Raw genomic sequence first — 18222 nt, forward strand, 5'->3', positions numbered from 1 at the left:
TCCGCGGGCACGGCTTTCGAGGTGTCCGTTCCCCTCCGCGGGCGCGGCCGATTTCTCCGAGGGCGCGGGCTTCCGGGTCTTTTACGATTTTAAGCTTCTTTTCTCCTTTTGTTTTGAGATTGTTTTTTTTTTTTTTTTTGGTTTTTGATGAGGATTCATTCATGTAATTCTTAGTCTTAGAATAGTTTTCTCTCTCTTAGGTTGAGAGCTTCTCTTTCTAGATTAGGCTAGATTAGGAGTAGTTTTAGAGAGAGAAAGTGAAGGATTTCAATGGTGATTGAGAGATTGAAGATACAAGGGTGACAATTGTGTTCAAGATCTTCTCTATTATCAATGAGCATTCTTAACTCTATCTCACCTTATTGCTTTATTCAATTTCATGTTTGTTTGAATTGATTTTGATGTTTAATGCTTGTTTAGTGTATTAGTTCTTGATATTTTGTGAATTCTTGATTTCTTTAGTTGATTGTTGATTAGATGATGATGTTAGAGTAGTTGTTGTCTAGGAATTGGGTAAAACCTGTATGATGGATTAATTGTGATTAATTTGGGAATTGTGTTGATTGATTGTTGAGATTAAAGTGATTAATGTAGGTTTGCATGTGTGTAATTCGATTAGGCCTCAAGAATTATGCTAGATTGCATTGTAATTGCTAATGATACGAACAATTGATTTAGTAATTGCAATTATTGATTGGTTTTGATTGTGATTCTCTTAGTTTGTTATTCATAGTGAACCTTAGCTTAACAATTAGGAGATAGCTCTTTGATTCCAATTGATTGCTCTTATCATTAGTTTTTCACAACCTTTGATTGTCATGCTCTTCTCAAGTTGTTGCAATTGACATGATTACTTGTTGATCCCCGTTCCTAGTGTTTTATTTGTTTGGTTACTTGTTTCGTTAGTTGTTAGTGTTACATCTTACCTTCAATTTCGACCTAGCTTAGGCGCTTAATTGAAAGTGCTTGAACATTACCGTTCCTTTGGGTTCGACCCTTGACTTGCCTCTATACTCGTATTTAGGTTTGTTAAGTGTTTATAAATTTAGTTTGACCGAGGGAAGATTAGATAACGACCTAGTTTTCCTCTCGTCAAATCCTCAAATAACTTACCAATAGAAATAAAGTTCAACGATTAACTATATTCATAAATCAAACTAATTAATTACAACCACATTATTGTTTCAAAGGCAAAGATTAACCTCAAAAAGTAAACTCCATGTTAATGCACAAAACTAAAATCAATACTATTATTGTCAAAAACATTACAATTACATCCAAACTCATTAACCTAATACACTAACTACAATACTAATACATGACTTTCACAACCATTCTGACCAGAACTATGCAATTCTAAATATGAAGCTTCCCCAACATAGTTTAGCAATACCACTAACCATATTTTCCACTATTAACAACTTTAAAGAACATTACACACTAAATACTAACAAAACGAACTTTTTTCAAATCACAATGTTTTACCTTGCCCAGTTTTGTCCTCAAAATTTACGGCTTCTGCTTAATAATGTAATAAAATTCACATATACTCCTTTGTTCAATTACACTACATTTATCATACAAACATGTTTTTAGATTCACTCCTAACTACATTATGTTTATAATTAAACCATATAATAACACATAGCTTATAACAAAATAACGCAATTTATACCACACATTTAACTTCACAAAATTGAGGGGGCACACGCATTGCGAGTGCACCCACAACTAGTAAAAAAAACATCTATAAAAAGAAAGTAATGCAATTAATAAAAAAATAATAAAAAAAAAAAAAAAAAAAAAAAAACGGGAGTAAATCATAAAATGTGGTGAAAGTTATTTTATTTTGACCGCATGAATAGTAAGTGAGTCGAAGTTTCAACAACAATCGTTCCTCAATTAATTCTTGTTTGATTTTGATAAATTTATTTCATTATCGTTAATTGTCAATTGTAGATGTCGTAAGACTTTAATTATTGAAATACAGTGTCCTCTAGAACTATTTTTTCAAACAAAAAAAATATGTAGTTTTTTTTAGTTGATGAAAATAATTTTGATCATCTAGTAAAAATAAAGGCCATTTAAATATTCAAAGTAAGGCCTTGTTCACTTCATCTTAAAAAAAATAAAAATAATATTCAGTAAAAATAATTTTTATTTAGTAAAAATAATTTTTATTTGGTAAAAATAAGTTCATTTTAGTAAAAATAATTTAAGTTTAGTAAAATAATATCAGTTCAGTAAAAATCAATAACTTTAATGAAGAAAAATTATAGAGAATCAGTAAAAAATAATTTCAGATCAGCTCATTAAAATTATTATCAGTTCAGTAAAAGTAATTTAAGTTTAGTAAAAGTAATTATTTTTATTTATTTTTTTTTTTTAGAGAGACTAGTAAAAGTAATTTAAGTTTAACAAAAATAAGGTAAAATGAATGAGGCCTAAATGTAGATTATCAACTAGCTTAGTTAGTTACCCCGTAAATACTTATAAAGTGTACTCAAAACCTAGTATCAAATCTCGTCTACATTATTAGCCATTGTCTGGTGGCTGAACAAGGCTTATGCTTTGCTCTTGCTCCCCCAAACAAAAAGAAACACAAGTTTAAAATGGATATGGTGCAATATTTGAGTGGTACAATATTTTAAAAAAACAGAGGAAGTATAAGTTTTTAAAAATTTCATAGAATTATTGGAAATATCAACTTTTGGAATTGTACGCATAAGGTCGATGAACCAAACCCCTTCATAATTGGTTAAATTTATTTATTTATTTATTTATTTATTTTTTTTACGAATAAAATTGGTTAAATACTTAAGAGATGAAGTAGCACTCAAAAACTGATACCAAATCCCGTCTAAATTATTTCCCCTCATATCTTGTGGGTGAAACACAAGCCATCCCCAATTCCCTAGCCCTAATTTAGATATTAGAGGCAATTGCATTTGCCTAGCTCCCCAAAACAAAAAGAAACACAAGTTTAAAATTTCAGTTACAAATACCCCAAAAAAAATCAGTTATTAAGATAAAATAATCAAAATTAAAGCAACAATGTCACTCCTCCAAAGCAACTGCTACTTCAACTCACCTCTTCCCTTCAAACCCAGAAAACACAATAACAATCATCTCCTCTCATTCTCATCCTTCTTTCTCTCTCCTCCAACTTCTAGAATTTTCAGGAACCTTCCATTTACAGCATCTTCGTTAGAGAATCCTCTGCAACCGGTTGCACTTAATCAAATTACTCCGCCTTTATCATCACCGTTGATTTCAGCTACTGATGTTGTCAGAAATTTCTATGGAGGAATCAACAGCCATGATCTTGCTGCAGTCGAGCCCTTGATTTCTGAAAGTTGTGTTTATGAGGATCTTATCTTTCCTCAACCCTTTGTTGGTCGCAAGGTAATTTTTATTTGATTTAATTAATCAATTATTATTCAAATTCATCATTATTTGTTATTCAATTATGGTTAATTTGTGAGTAAATGTGATTTTGTTGAGTGATATTATGTTTTTTGCATTGATAAGGCTTAATTGTTCTCATAAAAGTTACTCCTTTTTATGTGAAAAATAATAACTGTTGAAACAGGAAGAGATTGTAGAGACGGAAGGTTTTTTGAATTTATAGAAACAGGAAGTTGTCTATGATGATGGTTCCCCCCCCCCCCCCCCCCCCCCCCCCAAGTGTAGGACAAATAATTATACGAAATAATCACTTTTGGTTCATCTAGCCCCCTACTTATGGGATTAATGCTTTGATTGATCGAAGGACAACTAACTATAATTAGAGAAGGAATGTGTTAAGGGTATTTGAGATTTGACCTTTACTGATAAGAATTTACAGCATTTACCGCAATAGGTTGGAAATGCCTACACCTCAGTGCATATAAGAATTTGTACTTAGAATCAAGTTTGATAGACAAATATTCGTAAATGGATTTTTAGTCCCATTTCAAGTGTATGTAAGGTTAGTTATTGTTGTTCTTTGGAAAATTTAGTGACCATTTTGATGAGATAAATGAATGACTCTTAAGAATGAAAGACTCTTGAATAAGGAGTAAAAGAAAGAGAGAAGGAAGACGAGGGGAGAGATGGGAAGGAATTGGCTTGCATTTTTCTTCCAAATGTTTCTAGTATCAAAGAATTTGATTTAGTTAAAGGGGAAGGGAAATTAGCTATTTTTTCTTTTTTCTTTCCTGGATATGGGTAAGATTTTTTCGGATTTTAGGCGAACACCACACATTCAGCAGGTAAAATGCACTACCAAAGTTGTGTGCCACCTAGTTGTTCTATTCAAATACACGTCTAGTCCTTGTCTGTGATCAGTAGTGATTTATGTTTGTTATTTAAAAGTTAGTCCTCTGTTACAGTTTTTAGTTTATTATTAACATATCAGATGGCTTCATGAGTTAAACTGAGAAGTGCTAGACCCTTGGTAGCATAATGATCCATAGATACTTTTCTGGGGTAATACAAGCCATTTATGCCTTTTCTGAGTTGCTCATAGACCCTTGGAATTATACTGATTAATACATACATTTATGGGGGTAATTCAAGTCATTTATGCCTTTTGCGTTGCTCATGGACCCTTGGAATCATACAGATTAATACATACTTTTGTGGGGTAATTCAAGTCATTATGCCTTTTCTGCGTTGCTTATAGATCCTTGGAATCATACTGAATAATACATACTTTTGTGGGGTAATTAAAGTCATGCTTTTCCTGCGTTGCTTATATACCCTTGGAATCATACTGATTAATAATACATACTTTTGCGGGGTTATTCAAGTCATTTATGCTTTTACTGTGTTGCTCATAGACCCTTGAAATCATACTGCTTAATGCGTGCTATTCTTGAAGCGCAAAAATTAAAATATTATCGTGATTCGTGAAAACTATCTACTTATACCCTACAAATTAACAATCTCTGTCCTAGAAACCATGAAGAGACGTATCAAAATCACAATTCACAAAATGAATCTGAACTCCTTCCAGGCTCCATTTCTTGCTAGTTGATCTCCTACCTTATAATTACATGTTTTACACCAATTTCTTCAGCATCCATCTAAATGCTGAAAACCATCTAATATCCATCGATCTTTCCCTTTGTACTTTTTAGCTATCTTGGGACTTTTATGATTTTATTGAGCAATTTCAAAATTCAGTTGATTTTGAGGTATGACAAACTCCCTGTGTGTAAGGACTATGAATTGGCTTTAGAAAATGTCATTTACAATGAAGCTACCCTTATCCAAGTCCATAAGATTAATATGAATAATGAAGAAGGACCTCTGATAATTGGTAATCTCTTCTAGTCTTGTTTACGAAACCTTGCTCACCTGCTGGACATGTTTCCTTAGTAAATTACCACCTTAATTACATAACTAAATTCCCTAGTGCGCTTGTTTAAAACTGGTAGAATCCTGGGAACTGTGACTCTGAGTCTCTTCTAAAATGTAAGGCAATAGAAAATATTGTGGGCTAATCTCATGTCTTACTGATTCTACTTTGTAGTCAAGGTGCATCTAACAATTGACTGCTGACATAGCTATTTAGCTGTTACTGACTTTAGTCAATGTGTGCTTGTTCACCTTGTTGGATAACAATGATGGTATAAATTTTACGATCTATGGGTTAAGATGGTTCTAGAATGCTACAAAATAGATTTGCATGTTTAAATGGTATAAAAGAAATTGTCCTTTAATTTATACTTCACAACTTTTATCTATGATCTTATCAATATTGTCAATCCCATCTTTGTATTTCATTCTTTAAGAAACTTCACTTTTTACTTTTTGGTTTCCACAGTCTATCCTGGAGTTCTTTGGGAAATTCATAGATTATGTCAGCACAGATTTGCAGTTTGTGATTGATGCTATTTCTGAGGAAGATTCATCGGCTGTTGGTGTGACATGGCATCTGGGTATTTTGGAAATTATATGAATTGCTGTTCTTTCCTATGTTATTTGATACAATTGGATGCAACTCACTGAAGAAATAATGACAGAATGGAACGGAAGACCTTTTCCATTTAGCAAAGGTTGCAGCTTTTATCAATTGAAGGTAATCAATGGCGTTCGACAAATAATGTAAGTATCTTTTTACTCTTTTCTTTATAACTGGCTGAACATATATTCCTTATTGTCTGTGTCATGATCTAATCTATGTCTGGTATGCATCCAAGTGTCCTACTCGACTATTTTCTGTAAAAAAAAATCCATAAATCTGGTCTGTAATCAAGTGTCCACATGTCCTACCCGTGTCTTAGTGGTGAGTGTCTGAAACGAGTAGAGGCGAAATGAAGAGTTCAAGTAACATGGGATCCAGTATTGTTTTGTTTCCATCTAGTAGAGGTGAAATGAAGAGCTCAGGCAAACATAATGACGAACATATTGTTATTGTGATAGTCTAAGTTGCTTTGTTTAAATACGAACATATTGTCCTAAGCTCTTCGATGGGCTCTAGCGTAGGACTACCATCGAATAACCCTATACTCTGACTCAACAACACTGGTTTACTGAGGGAGAATAAGAATACAATGGTCACCTTTTTTTGGCCCTTAAAGAGGAAAATGGGAGTTCTCTTCCAAAGTTATATCGTATGGAAGGTAGACAGTTTCAACAGGGAATATCAATTGGCTAATGAGTGTGTAGTTTGTATTTCTAGTTGTCAAAATATAAAAAGTAAAACAAATAATGTTAAGAAGTTAAAGCCTGCTAATGATTGTTAAAAGCTTTAGGGTGATGATATTTACAATTTTGAATAGAATTATGTTAGGGAATAGGGAGTGAGTGTTTGTTTGGGGTAACTATGAAAGAATGTGTACTAGGTATCCATTGCTTTTTTTTGTAGAGAGTGACTTTTTCGCTTGTTTACCACTTTACTATGAATGTTTTCTGTTTATAAAACAGCTATGCTCGAGACAGTGTGGAACCTGCAATTAAACCTGGAGAATCAGCTTTGGTAAGTTATAAGTTGATGGATCTTTTCAACTGATGTATTATTCTTAAGTTTCTCTTACATCATACCTCACCATATTGACCAAATTATCATTTTAACCTAACCAATCTGTTTTATTGAACCTTAACTGAGGCACTTATACCTCATACCTTCGTCATACTGTCATACCTGTTAGTCTGTTACTAGTCCCTCGAGAGTGTAACTCTCCTAGGCTATGTTTGGATAACAAAAAATGGAAGGAAAGGAAGGGAAGGGAAAGGGAGGGAGACAAACTTCCTTGTTTGGATAATATGTTGGGGGAGGGAAGGGGAGGGGGAGGGAGGGATCCATTTTCCCTCCTCCTTTAATAAAGACCATCCCTTCAAAATTGGAGAGATTTGGAGGGAAAATGGAGCTCATCATTTCCTCCACTTTCCCTTCCTTTCCCTTCCTCCTATTTCCCTCCCTTTCATTTCCCTTCTAATTTGTTATCCAAACATAGCACTAAGTGATCTTCCAAAATCCATGACCTTGTGGATTTAGTAAAATTGTTTGGCAGCCTAATGCTATGTTTGGATAACAAATTAGAAGGGAAATGGAAGGGAGGGAAATAGGAGGAAGGGAAAGGAAGGGAAAGTGGAGGAAATGATGAGCTCCATTTTCCCTCCAAATCTCTCCAATTTTGAAGGGATGGTCTTTATTAAAGGAGGAGTAAAAATGGATCCCTCCCTCCCCCTCCCCTTCCCTCCCCCAACATATTATCCAAACAAGGAAGTTTGTCTCCCTCCCTTTCCCTTCCCTTCCTTTCCTTCCATTTTTTGTTATCCAAACATAGCCTAAAAGTGGGCTGGATGAGACTTGCTATCAAGATATTGCTCTTCCCTACTACTTAATGATTGTCTACATAGTATTACAGTAAAATTTACTCTGATAGTGATATGGTTCTAAACAGACTGCAATCATAGGTGTTACGTGGCTGCTGCAGCAATTTCCAAACCTTGCAGAACGGTTTTGATAAATCACCATATGACTTTGGAGTGATTTTCCTGTTGCTTTTGCAACGTTATTACAGAAACAGACTGCATAGGCTGATGCATGTTCTGAAAACAATTCCTTGTATATTGCCAATATTGATGAACATAAACCCAAAAGGTTGGACCGTCTCCTGTCGGGGGAATCCGCTCCTGAGTCGTCGCTGTGCTGCGTCTAGCCCGAGCTAATTAATATATTTTCTCTTATAGTGTTAAGCAAATAATGGTAATACCTTAATTAACTAGCTTTTGGACTCGTTTTACGCACGGGTTGTGTATAAGTTATTATTTATACTTAAAACTCACAAATTACTTGAATTACCTTTTTTTAATCAGCTTTTGACATATTAGAAAAATTGACTTAAAAATTGTTTAATCAACTTATATTATTGTAGGGTAGTTAATCAATAATTCGTATAAAAAAAAAGACTAATTATCAAACCTTGTCATAATTTTATATTTTAAAATCAAATAAAAAGCTCTTTACCAAATCAATTTCTCTTAGAGTGCACTTAGGCCCCGTTCTTTAAAGCTACTCTGCTCTACACTGCTCTGTTTAAAAATAATACTTAATATTGAATAATAATAATAATAATAATAATAATAATAATAATAATAATAATAATAATAATAATAATAATAATAATAATAAATAAATAAATAAATAATTCATATTTAATAATAATAATAATTAATAATGAAGTATTATTATTATAATAATAATAATAATTAATATTTAATAATAATGTAATTAATATTTAATAATAATAATATAATTAATATTAATAATAATATTATTAAAATTTATATTTAATAATAACAGTAATAAATAATTAATATATAATATTAATAATAATATTAAAAATTCATATTTAATAATAATAATATTAATAATCAATAAATAAATAATATTTAATAATAATATTATTATTAAAAATTAATATTTAATAATAATAATAAATATTAAATAATTAAAAATAATAATTAATATTAAATAATAAGTAATAATAGAAGTAGTAGTAGTAATAATAGTATTAGTAGTAGTAATAGTAATAGTAATAGTAATATTTTTTCTCTAAAAAAATAATGACAATAATAGTAATAATAAATTAATAATATTTAATAATAATAATAATAATAATATTTTTTCTCAAAAAAAAAATAATGACAATAATAGTAATAATAAATTAATAATACTTAATAATAATAATAATAATAATAATAATAATTGATTTTTTATAATAAAAATTAATATTTAAAGATAATAACTAATATTTAAATATAATATTAACTATTAATTTTTAATAATAATAATAATAAATAATAATTTTTAATTTTTAATAATAATAATAAAAATAATGATTTATAATATTTAATAATAATAATAATTAATATTTAATAACTATAATAATAATGCAACAATATTAATAATTGTAATAATAGTAGTAGTAGCAGTAATAATAGTAATAGTTTTAGTAATAATAATATTATTAAAAATTAATATTTAATAATAACAGCAATAAATTATTAATATTTAATATTAAAAATTAATATTTAATAATAATAATAATAATCAATAAATAAATAATATTTAATAATAAGATTAATTAAAAATTAATATTTAATAATAATAATAAATATTAAATAATTAGTGACGGAGGCAACAGAGGGGGGATAGTTGTCCCCACAATTTAAAAAAAAAAAAAAAAAAAAAAAAAAGGGTTAAAGTCATAATTAAGTATTATATTATATTTTACCAAATGAGATGGTGTAGTGGTGAGGACCTTGAGTTATTATTGGAAGGATCTAGTGTTCGATCCTTGCTAGAGGCCTTTTTTTTTTTAAAATATTTTTTTAATGCATAGCATAGTATTCCTTCATTTATTTTCTAAACAATTACTCCGTATATTATTTAAGTAATTATTATTACTATAATTTTGCATAAACAAAACCTCAATATTATGGTTGTGATTATGACAATTGCATTTATTAGCTATATTAACTAATGTTCGAATTCTTTAAATTTCCGAACCCATAGGCAAATATCTCTAGTGTAAGATCTTCTCAAAAATAAAATAAAATAAAATAAAAATAAAAATAAAAATAAATCTCTTGTGGAAGAATTGGTATGCGATGTTGGATTATTTGAGTTGTAATACATTAACTATTTAGCTATTCGTGAGTAAAAGTACATGTTTTTGTCAAAATTTTGTGACATTTATTTGTCCCCCCGATTTAAAATTTCTGGCTCGCCACTGTGTAAACCTAAGAAAAGAGAATGCTTCTAGAAATGTAAACGGGGAGGAGGATATGTGACATTTTTGGTTTGTGTTTTAAATACTAAGTAAAGATAAGGCTTGCCTCATATAATAATAGGAAGAGTGAGGAATGACTCAAGTGGTTAGAGTTTTCCTTTCGATTCTAAGAGATCTTGAGATCGATTCTTACCTCGCCTTTTGTGGCTTTCTTAAAAAAAACAAAACAAATCTATAACTATAACTAAAATAAAAACCGCTTACATCACCACTGTACATACACTTGTCAATTGCTCATATAATTTTTCCCACCAAAATTGGTTATGACATCATTTTTATCAATTTTTTTTCCTTCTAATTCAATATTAGGAAAATAATTTTTAATAAATAAATTAAAGTGTGAACATCAAATAACCAAAAGCATATGAGTGATATTTCTCTTTCCAAAAACCCACATTTTGTGAATTAATTATTTTAGGGAAATACCCATTGGTATAGTACACCCGTGGTTCTGACTTTTCCCATTGATATATACACTCCTAAATATCGGTACACACATGGTTTGGTTTTTTTCCCAGCTGTGACTAACACCGTTAAAAAGTATTTTATTAAGTTAAAATAATTAAGGAAAATACTATAATACTTCCTTTAAACATTTAATGTCTCGATTTGCGTGTCGAAAATTGTCCGGTTAAAGTTTTGGGAGTCATATTATATCTTAAGGAACCAAATTAACCTCGAAATTAGCAAAAAAATAACGCAAATGTCTCATATGCGTGTCAAAAAATGTCTCGATTTGTGTGCCGTTACTTTTTTGTGATAACTATTATTCGATTAAGGTTTTAGGAGTCATTTTGAACCTTTATGGGACTAAACCGAACTCGAAATTGTCAAAAAATTAACGAAAATATCTCATTTTGCATGTCACAATATTTCTTACTCTGTATTTTTTTTGTCATGACACGCAAAACGAGATATTTTCGTTAATTTTTTTACAATTTCGAGTTCGATTTAGATCCATAAAGGATCAAAATGACCCCTAAAACCTTAACCGAAAAATTACTATCACAAAAAAGTAACAACACGTAAATCGAGACTTTTTTGACACGCATATGAGACATTTGCGTTATTTTTTTGCTAATTTGTGGTTAATTTAGATCATTATGGACTAACATGACTCCCAAAATTTTAACCGGACAATTTTCGACATGCAAATCAAGACATTAGATGTTTAAAAGGGGTATTATAGTGTTTTCCTTAATTATTTTAACTTAGTATACTTTTTAACGGTGTTAGTCACGGTTGGGAAAAAGACCAAACCATGGGTGTATCGATGGGAAGTCAAAAATTTAAGAGTGTATCAATGAGAAAAGTCAGAACAACGGGTGTACCAATGGAAATTTCCCATTATTTTATATTGTATTGAATTTTTTATTCTAATTTATGCATCGCACGAGTGTTAATCTAGTTAGAAACAAAATAATATCACCGTTTAATACTAGGGTCGTGGAATATCTTCGATCATGGAGGAATTTCCCTTCCTTTGGTTTATAAATGCTAAAAAACATTTTTATAGGGCCCAACCGGTGATCTGGTAATTTAGCACCATTAAATGTATATATTATATAAAAGCATCGTGACCTCATTCATTCGCGTAAAGTCGTAATCATCGTCATTTTCTAATCTAATTTACGTAGTATTAAGAAACAATGTATCTTTATGATCTGATTTATACTTAGTCCTAATTAGAGCCACCTTGTTATTACAATTTTAAAATTTTGAAGGAGTCTTATACTCTTATGATCATCTATTAACACGATAATAAACATCAGAATATCTGATTTTATAAACATTTCAACCAACACCTTATAAAATCTAATTATTATTAATTATAAATTCCACACAAATCATCCAAGATCATAAAGTATTCGGTTATATTCAATATTTTTTTAAATTCTAAAATTTTAAGATTTTGAGTATGTTGATTCATGTATTGTATGTTACAAACGTATCATATAGAATATACACCATTGTCACCATATCTACATATATTTGATACTAGAATTACAAGCATATATTGAAATTTAACTATAAATACAGGTAACATATATTGAACATAAAATTCAAGTTACAACTTAAAAAGAAAACGAATCATCTTATATGAACTAGTTTTCTTCAATTGAAAAAAAAAAATCATCAAACAAAAAAATATTTCAAATTCTTCGATTGTGGAAAATTTAATGGAGATAGGGTGGTCAGTTTGGATGGTGTTGACTTTTATTTTGGGAGGTTTATTGGCATTTTTTGGGCTCCTAAAAAATGCAAATGAGTGGTTTTATGTGAGGAGTTTATGCAAAATGAAAGGACAACTTCCTCCTGGTGATATGGGATGGCCTTTCATTGGCACTCAAATGTCTTTCCTTAAGGCCTTTAAGTCTGATAACCCGGATTCCTTCATCTCCACCCTTGCCGAAAGGTTTCTCTTTGTCACTCTTACTCGATTTTTCTATTGTTCCGTCACTCTTGTTGTTCTGTGCGTATTCCTGTTTTGGATATCCCTTAGTTAAGTTAACATTTATGTTGTACAGAGATAATGTGAGGGTTACCTCAAGTGGTTAAAGCTTCCCTCCCGGTTTTAGGTGATCCTTGGATCAATTCTTATCACCCACCCTTGTGGCTCTCTAAAAACACACACACACAAAAAGAGAGGAAAAAAATATATCTATGCTGTACATGTAACTTTTATTATAAGATAAGTGGACTTATTCTAATCTGTCATCGACTATATAATTAACATGTTACTTGGATAAAAATTTACAGATTTGGGCATACAGGAATATACAGAGCTGTAATGTTTGGAAAACCCTGTGTCATAGTAACAACACCTGAATCCTGCAAAAAAGTTTTATCAGATGATGCAACTTTTGGGCCTGGTTTCCCTGAATCAATTACGAAACTCATGGGGAAAAAGGCATTTCATGGTATCACACCGGAAGAACACAAGCGACTTCGAAGGCTTACCACGGCTGCCCTTAGTGGCCAAGAGGCATTGTCCATTTACCTCAAGCACATTGAAGAAATCACAATCACTTCACTTGAGGAATGGGCTGGCATGTCGAGACCAATCGAGTTCTTGACTGAGATGAGGAAGATTGCCTTCAAAGTGATCATGTATGTTATGGTGGGTGAGACGAGTACTGATCATTCCATCATGGAGGCCTTGGAAAAGGAGTACACTACTTTGAATCATGGACTGAAGTCTATGGCTATTGACCTACCGGGCTTTGCTTATCACAACGCCCTTAAGGTTAAACTCTGGATTTTTCAGTATTCTTGTCGAACTTCACTCTCTTTCGAGTTTTTTTTTTTTTTTTCTTAAATCTGTAATTTTTGAATCAGGCCAGGAAGAACTTGCAGAAAATATTTCAGGGGGTTGTAGATACAAGAAGGCTAGAACAATTGGCAAATAGAATAGAAGAAAAGAAGGATATGTTGATGGGAATCGAAGATGAGAATGGGTGTAAATTGAGCGATGAGGAGATTGTAGACTTAATCATCATGTTTTTAAATGCCGGACATGAATCTTCTGGTCATGCAGCTATGTGGGCAGTTGTGCTCTTACAAGATCATCCCGAGGTCTTCCAAAAAGCCAAGGTCAGTGTCACAGTGTGCCTTGTAACATACGACTATACGAGTATCTCAACTTTCAATATACATGTTCAAATTTTCTTTGTATTTTGAATTGAAGTTATTGATTTTGCCATGATACCAGGAAGAACAAGAGCATATTGTAAGCAAACGGCCGCCAAATCAGAAAGGACTGACATTGAAAGAGACCAGACAAATGGAGTATCTATCCAAGGTACTGTACATGATCAACAATATAATTAAACAAACAAATGGATAATTCTTCATATGCTGTTTGAAGCAAAAATGGTTTATTTTTAATAATGACTAACCATAATTATGTTTACGGTTCCTTTTAGATCATTGATGAGACACTACGCGTTGTTAACATCTCATTTACACTTTTTCGAGAGGCAACCAAGGATGTTAAAATCAATGGTTAGTGCTACCGAAAATTCTTTGGTTCTACTTGTGTTAACATATAAGCGAACTGATATAATTTTCTTTGCTTGATAAAGGTTTTACTGTACCTAAGGGTTGGAGGATATTGCCCTGGCTTAGAAGTGCTCACTTAAATTCTGACAAATATCTCAATTCCAAGGAATTTAACCCTTCTAGATGGGATGTAAGTACTATACATCAATCAATATCTCAGCTCCAAATTTGATTCATATATAATAAAGTTTACAAAAATATAAGATTGCGTTTTTTCTTGGCAGGATCCAAAAATAAGAGCAAATTTCATTCCGTTTGGAGCAGGAAGTAGGATGTGTCCTGGCCGCGATTTAGCCAAACTTGAAGTCTGTATCTTCCTTCACTACTTCCTCCGTAACTACAAGTATGATTGCTTCTAATTCTCATACTAGCTTACTGCATTATGATTATTTGATATTTTAGTTTGTCAATGTTGTTTTGATTGCCTTTCGCCGCTACTGCAGAATGTTTTACTAGTAATGCTTAAAGTGCAGGTTGGAGAGAATTGATCCTGGATGTCCTGTAAAATACTTACCAATCTCAAGACCTGTTGACATTTGTCTCGCCAGAATTAGGAGAATGTCATAAGTACCACATTGACATTAGAGTTCATCTTTATGTACTTTGTTTTTTTTTTTTTTTTTTTATAGAGTTGACACATAATCCTTAGGTTGTAATCTCAAATATGCTATTAAGATTTTTCGTTTATTTGTGTGATAAACCTGAGCCTCCTCTTCAAGTTTCATGTTCTGTCGATTTTATCCTTCATGTTCTTTCGAGTGTACATTATTGTGCACAAACCAAGCAATGATAAAACATAAGTAAGAGAATGTCCAAGTTACTCTCGGTGAGTTTTTTTGTTGTTTCTCTCACCCGCCATGTAGGACAATTGTATTTTAAAAATATATTAACCAAAATATGGAACCCATCAAGGCATCAACCGTAAGTAGGCGTAAGTTGACTCTGTCAGTTCCGTTTGTTCTTCTCTTTCTTCACTTCACCCCCACCTCTCTACTCTTGTTCCTCCCTCTCTACAATTGTTCGTCGGTCTCTCTCTCTCTTCACTTGCTCGGTTGCTCCTCTTTGCTTGATTTCCCCCATGAAATATCTCTTGAATTGCTAATGTGGTGCACCCTAGATCTGATTTATTTGCGAATCGATGTTATCCCGGTCAAGCATTTTCCGTAGATCTAATGTAAATTGTGCGGCTTTATCCAAGTGAAATTCTGTCGAATCTTACTTTGAATTGTTGTTGAATTGTTAATTGTTGTTGAATTGTGAATTGTTAAACTAATAAATCTCATAAGTGGCTTAATTGTCTTGTTTTGGCAATATGGCTTCAATTTTCATATTAATTGTAATAATGTTGAACTCGTGCATCTGTTGTGATGATTGAAGGCTCTCCTAACTAATACGAAGTATGTTTTTAATTTTGGTAATTGTAATGTTAAAGTGGTCGCAATTTGTGGTTGGGCTGTTATGCGTTGGATTTATTGATTAGTTGTTGGTAGCTTAATTTCACATTGATTTACATTTAATTGACCTAGTTCAACACTGAGTGCTATTGTTGTTGGGATAGGTATGATAGTTGAGTAGTGGTGTGATATGGATGAGATGTATAATTAGGTTTGTAGTTGGTCATATACCACTGTCATTTTGTATTGTTAGAAAGGGAGAAAGGGAATGTATGGTGGTGAGGTGGAAACCCTTATAGATGTCCATTGAACATTTCGCATTGTAATTTTTATGTACATCGCTCATATTAGATCATAGCCGTAAAATGTAAACCATTACAATATTTGTACATACTGGCATCTTCTACAGTCCTATATATATTTTAGTTGAGTTCTTTCATCTTTCTTTCCTTTTTTATCTTGTTCGCTTTTGTTTGTGCTATGTTAACCTTTGGTAAAGACCACATTCATCGCTTTTATGTTATTATGTATCAGGGGCCATATATGTTGCTTTGCAGCTAATCATGATCTCCTTTTCGTTGATTCTACTTCTATGATCAAGTCTTCCCTTTAGAAACAACAAATTTGAAATATTCAATTCAATCTAGTCTATTGTCCATCTTTATAAATACTTTTTATGTTTAGTGTAGTAGTGATACACAAAGGTTTAAAGTTTAGAAATTAATCCAAGCATTCCAAGAAACGCAACTATATTACACTGAATAATAAGCTATTCAAAATATACACTTAAACAAATACCCTTGGCTCTATATGAGTATCAATGTATGTTTTGAAGTTGAGTATCAATGTATGTTAAGGTACAGTGAACGCCATAATTTATTTTATTTTTTTTTTTTTTGACGGCGGAGAAAAAGGAGACTAGCTCCCAACAGACTCGAGACTACCAAAGTCATACAGATAAGGACTAGGAGAGAGTTTAAATCTCTTAACAGAACTAATACAATGATATAAACGAGGGATGGGGGTACAATCTTCAAAACATGCTAAACAGTGCAAATGTGAGAGTTTCGGAGCTTCATCACAGATCATAGTCTTCAGATGCTCAAGGCTTGCTCCTTTGCGCTTCTTGGACCTGTAATGCCAATACCTGAAAAAGAATTTACCTTCCCTATTCTTCATTCTTGACTTATGAGGCCTTCCATACTTCCTTTTTGTGGCGGAGAAAACGAAAGTAGAGTGTGTGAGTGTGGGAATAACTTGCACTACATCCGATTCAAGAGCCATGGGGTCATCTTCATTTGAGCCAACGGATTCCACTTCCACAAGGTTAGTGGGGGTGAAATCTTCCGCCGGCACATCACTCCCATCCTTTGTACTCAAGTTCGTGTTCAGATTAGGGCTGGACTTTCCAGGCCTAACATCATGGTTGAACACTCTTAAGTCAGGGGGAGACATGACCTTTTCCTTTTGATGTTTTTTGTCGTTGCTCCTATCACCCGGACGCATCAAACTAGATGGCATCCACAAAGTATAAGGACCTTGTGAGTCAGTAGGCTTGTGATTTTCAAGATGCCTCTCATGAGTAGTCTTGTCCTTCATTTGTACATTCATCCATGAGCCAACAGATTTGTTCCAGAAATTTAAAGTCTTCCCTTGATTGAGTTGTGAGTAAGATAGGGTGGACACTTTAAGGGTTTGGTTTCTTTTCATTCTATTGGAAAAGAAGTGAAGGTCCTCACGATCCTTCCCATTTGAGTGTCTAGCTTCTTGATTCATTGTCGAGCGGGAAGAGGTTTCTTCCTTATCTTCCAGAGGGGCATAAGAGTTGTGGGTAGGAATAGTGCTTTCTACTTCCATTTTACTAGCCTGGTTTGAGGTGGATAGGCACCTAGTAACACCACTTTGATCCTCACTATGAGATGATGGGTTGCACATAAGGCTAACATGGGGTTCAATAGTCTTTCCCTTTTTTGGGTGAGTACAGTGAGTGAGGACAGAATTCTCGGCACCCCTCTTACCATTGAGTTTTCTAGCTTGACCACGTAGTCCCTTCAACCTCTCCAACTCGCGGAGAATATCCTTATTATTTGGCTCTATCTTTGCTGCCTTGTCAAGATCTTCATACGCCTCTTCCAATTGGTAAAGTTTAATTTCTACTAAGGCCCTTCTATAAAGAGCTTTAATATTGCTACCATCGAACTTTAAGACTAAGGAGCAAAGCTCCTTAGTTTGATTATAGTCATAGACCTTAAGGGCGCAAGCTGCAAGATTCAATTCCAAGACAATTGCTAGATTCCAGAGCATGACACTATCATCCACATTACTTGGTAAACCAAAACAAAGAAATTTTAGGTCTCTATCGTATTTTGCACCGGCAGAAACAACCTCACCATTCTTAAAACATACATTACCTTCATCCTTCAACCGCTTAGCATGAATATAGATGTTACGGGGACAATTATTAAGAGCGAAATTAA

The 18222-nt window shown here is 32.4% G+C and overlaps 2 protein-coding genes across 3 annotated transcripts; both read left to right on the forward strand.

The window, feature by feature from the left end:
* Positions 1-2961: 2961 nt before the first annotated feature.
* On the forward strand, positions 2962-8292 carry LOC145637910 (uncharacterized). 2 transcript variants are annotated; one of them, XM_081688912.1, is made up of 5 exons: positions 2962-3405; positions 5813-5927; positions 6012-6093; positions 6916-6967; positions 7909-8292. In XM_081688912.1, exons 1-5 carry the CDS (start codon positions 3055-3057, stop codon positions 8161-8163), a joined length of 855 nt encoding a protein of 284 aa, XP_081545038.1. In that variant the 5' UTR covers positions 2962-3054; the 3' UTR covers positions 8164-8292. The 2 variants fall into 2 exon arrangements, with proteins under 2 accessions (XP_081545038.1, XP_081545039.1); XM_081688913.1 differs by having other exon boundaries at positions 2967-3405; positions 7896-8104.
* A 4774-nt stretch (positions 8293-13066) lies between these two features.
* On the forward strand, positions 13067-15126 carry LOC145637911 (ent-kaurenoic acid oxidase 2-like). The gene is made up of 7 exons (XM_081688914.1): positions 13067-13536; positions 13629-13883; positions 14002-14091; positions 14216-14294; positions 14375-14481; positions 14576-14694; positions 14825-15126. Exons 1-7 carry the CDS (start codon positions 13081-13083, stop codon positions 14916-14918), a joined length of 1200 nt encoding a protein of 399 aa, XP_081545040.1. The 5' UTR covers positions 13067-13080; the 3' UTR covers positions 14919-15126.
* The last annotated feature ends 3096 nt before the right edge of the window (positions 15127-18222 follow it).

The sequence above is a fragment of the Chenopodium album genome, chromosome 7 (genome assembly GCF_948465745.1).
Source record: "Chenopodium album chromosome 7, dcCheAlbu1.1, whole genome shotgun sequence".
Taxonomy (NCBI): domain Eukaryota; kingdom Viridiplantae; phylum Streptophyta; class Magnoliopsida; order Caryophyllales; family Amaranthaceae; genus Chenopodium; species Chenopodium album.

What these genes read in the sequence shown, in the direction of transcription:
- LOC145637910 (XM_081688912.1), top strand. Translation starts at nt 3,055, where the DNA reads ATGTCACTCCTCCAAAGCAACTGCTACTTCAACTCACCTCTTCCCTTC. An exon ending in AACCCTTTGTTGGTCGCAAG is followed by an intron (nt 3,406 to 5,812) that starts GTAATTTTTATT and finishes TGGTTTCCACAG; the next exon opens with TCTATCCTGGAGTTCTTTGG. An exon ending in TGGTGTGACATGGCATCTGG is followed by an intron (nt 5,928 to 6,011) that starts GTATTTTGGAAA and finishes AAATAATGACAG; the next exon opens with AATGGAACGGAAGACCTTTT.
- LOC145637911 (XM_081688914.1), top strand. Translation starts at nt 13,081, where the DNA reads ATGTTTGGAAAACCCTGTGTCATAGTAACAACACCTGAATCCTGCAAA. An exon ending in AAATGGAGTATCTATCCAAG is followed by an intron (nt 14,092 to 14,215) that starts GTACTGTACATG and finishes GGTTCCTTTTAG; the next exon opens with ATCATTGATGAGACACTACG. An exon ending in CAAGGATGTTAAAATCAATG is followed by an intron (nt 14,295 to 14,374) that starts GTTAGTGCTACC and finishes TGCTTGATAAAG; the next exon opens with GTTTTACTGTACCTAAGGGT.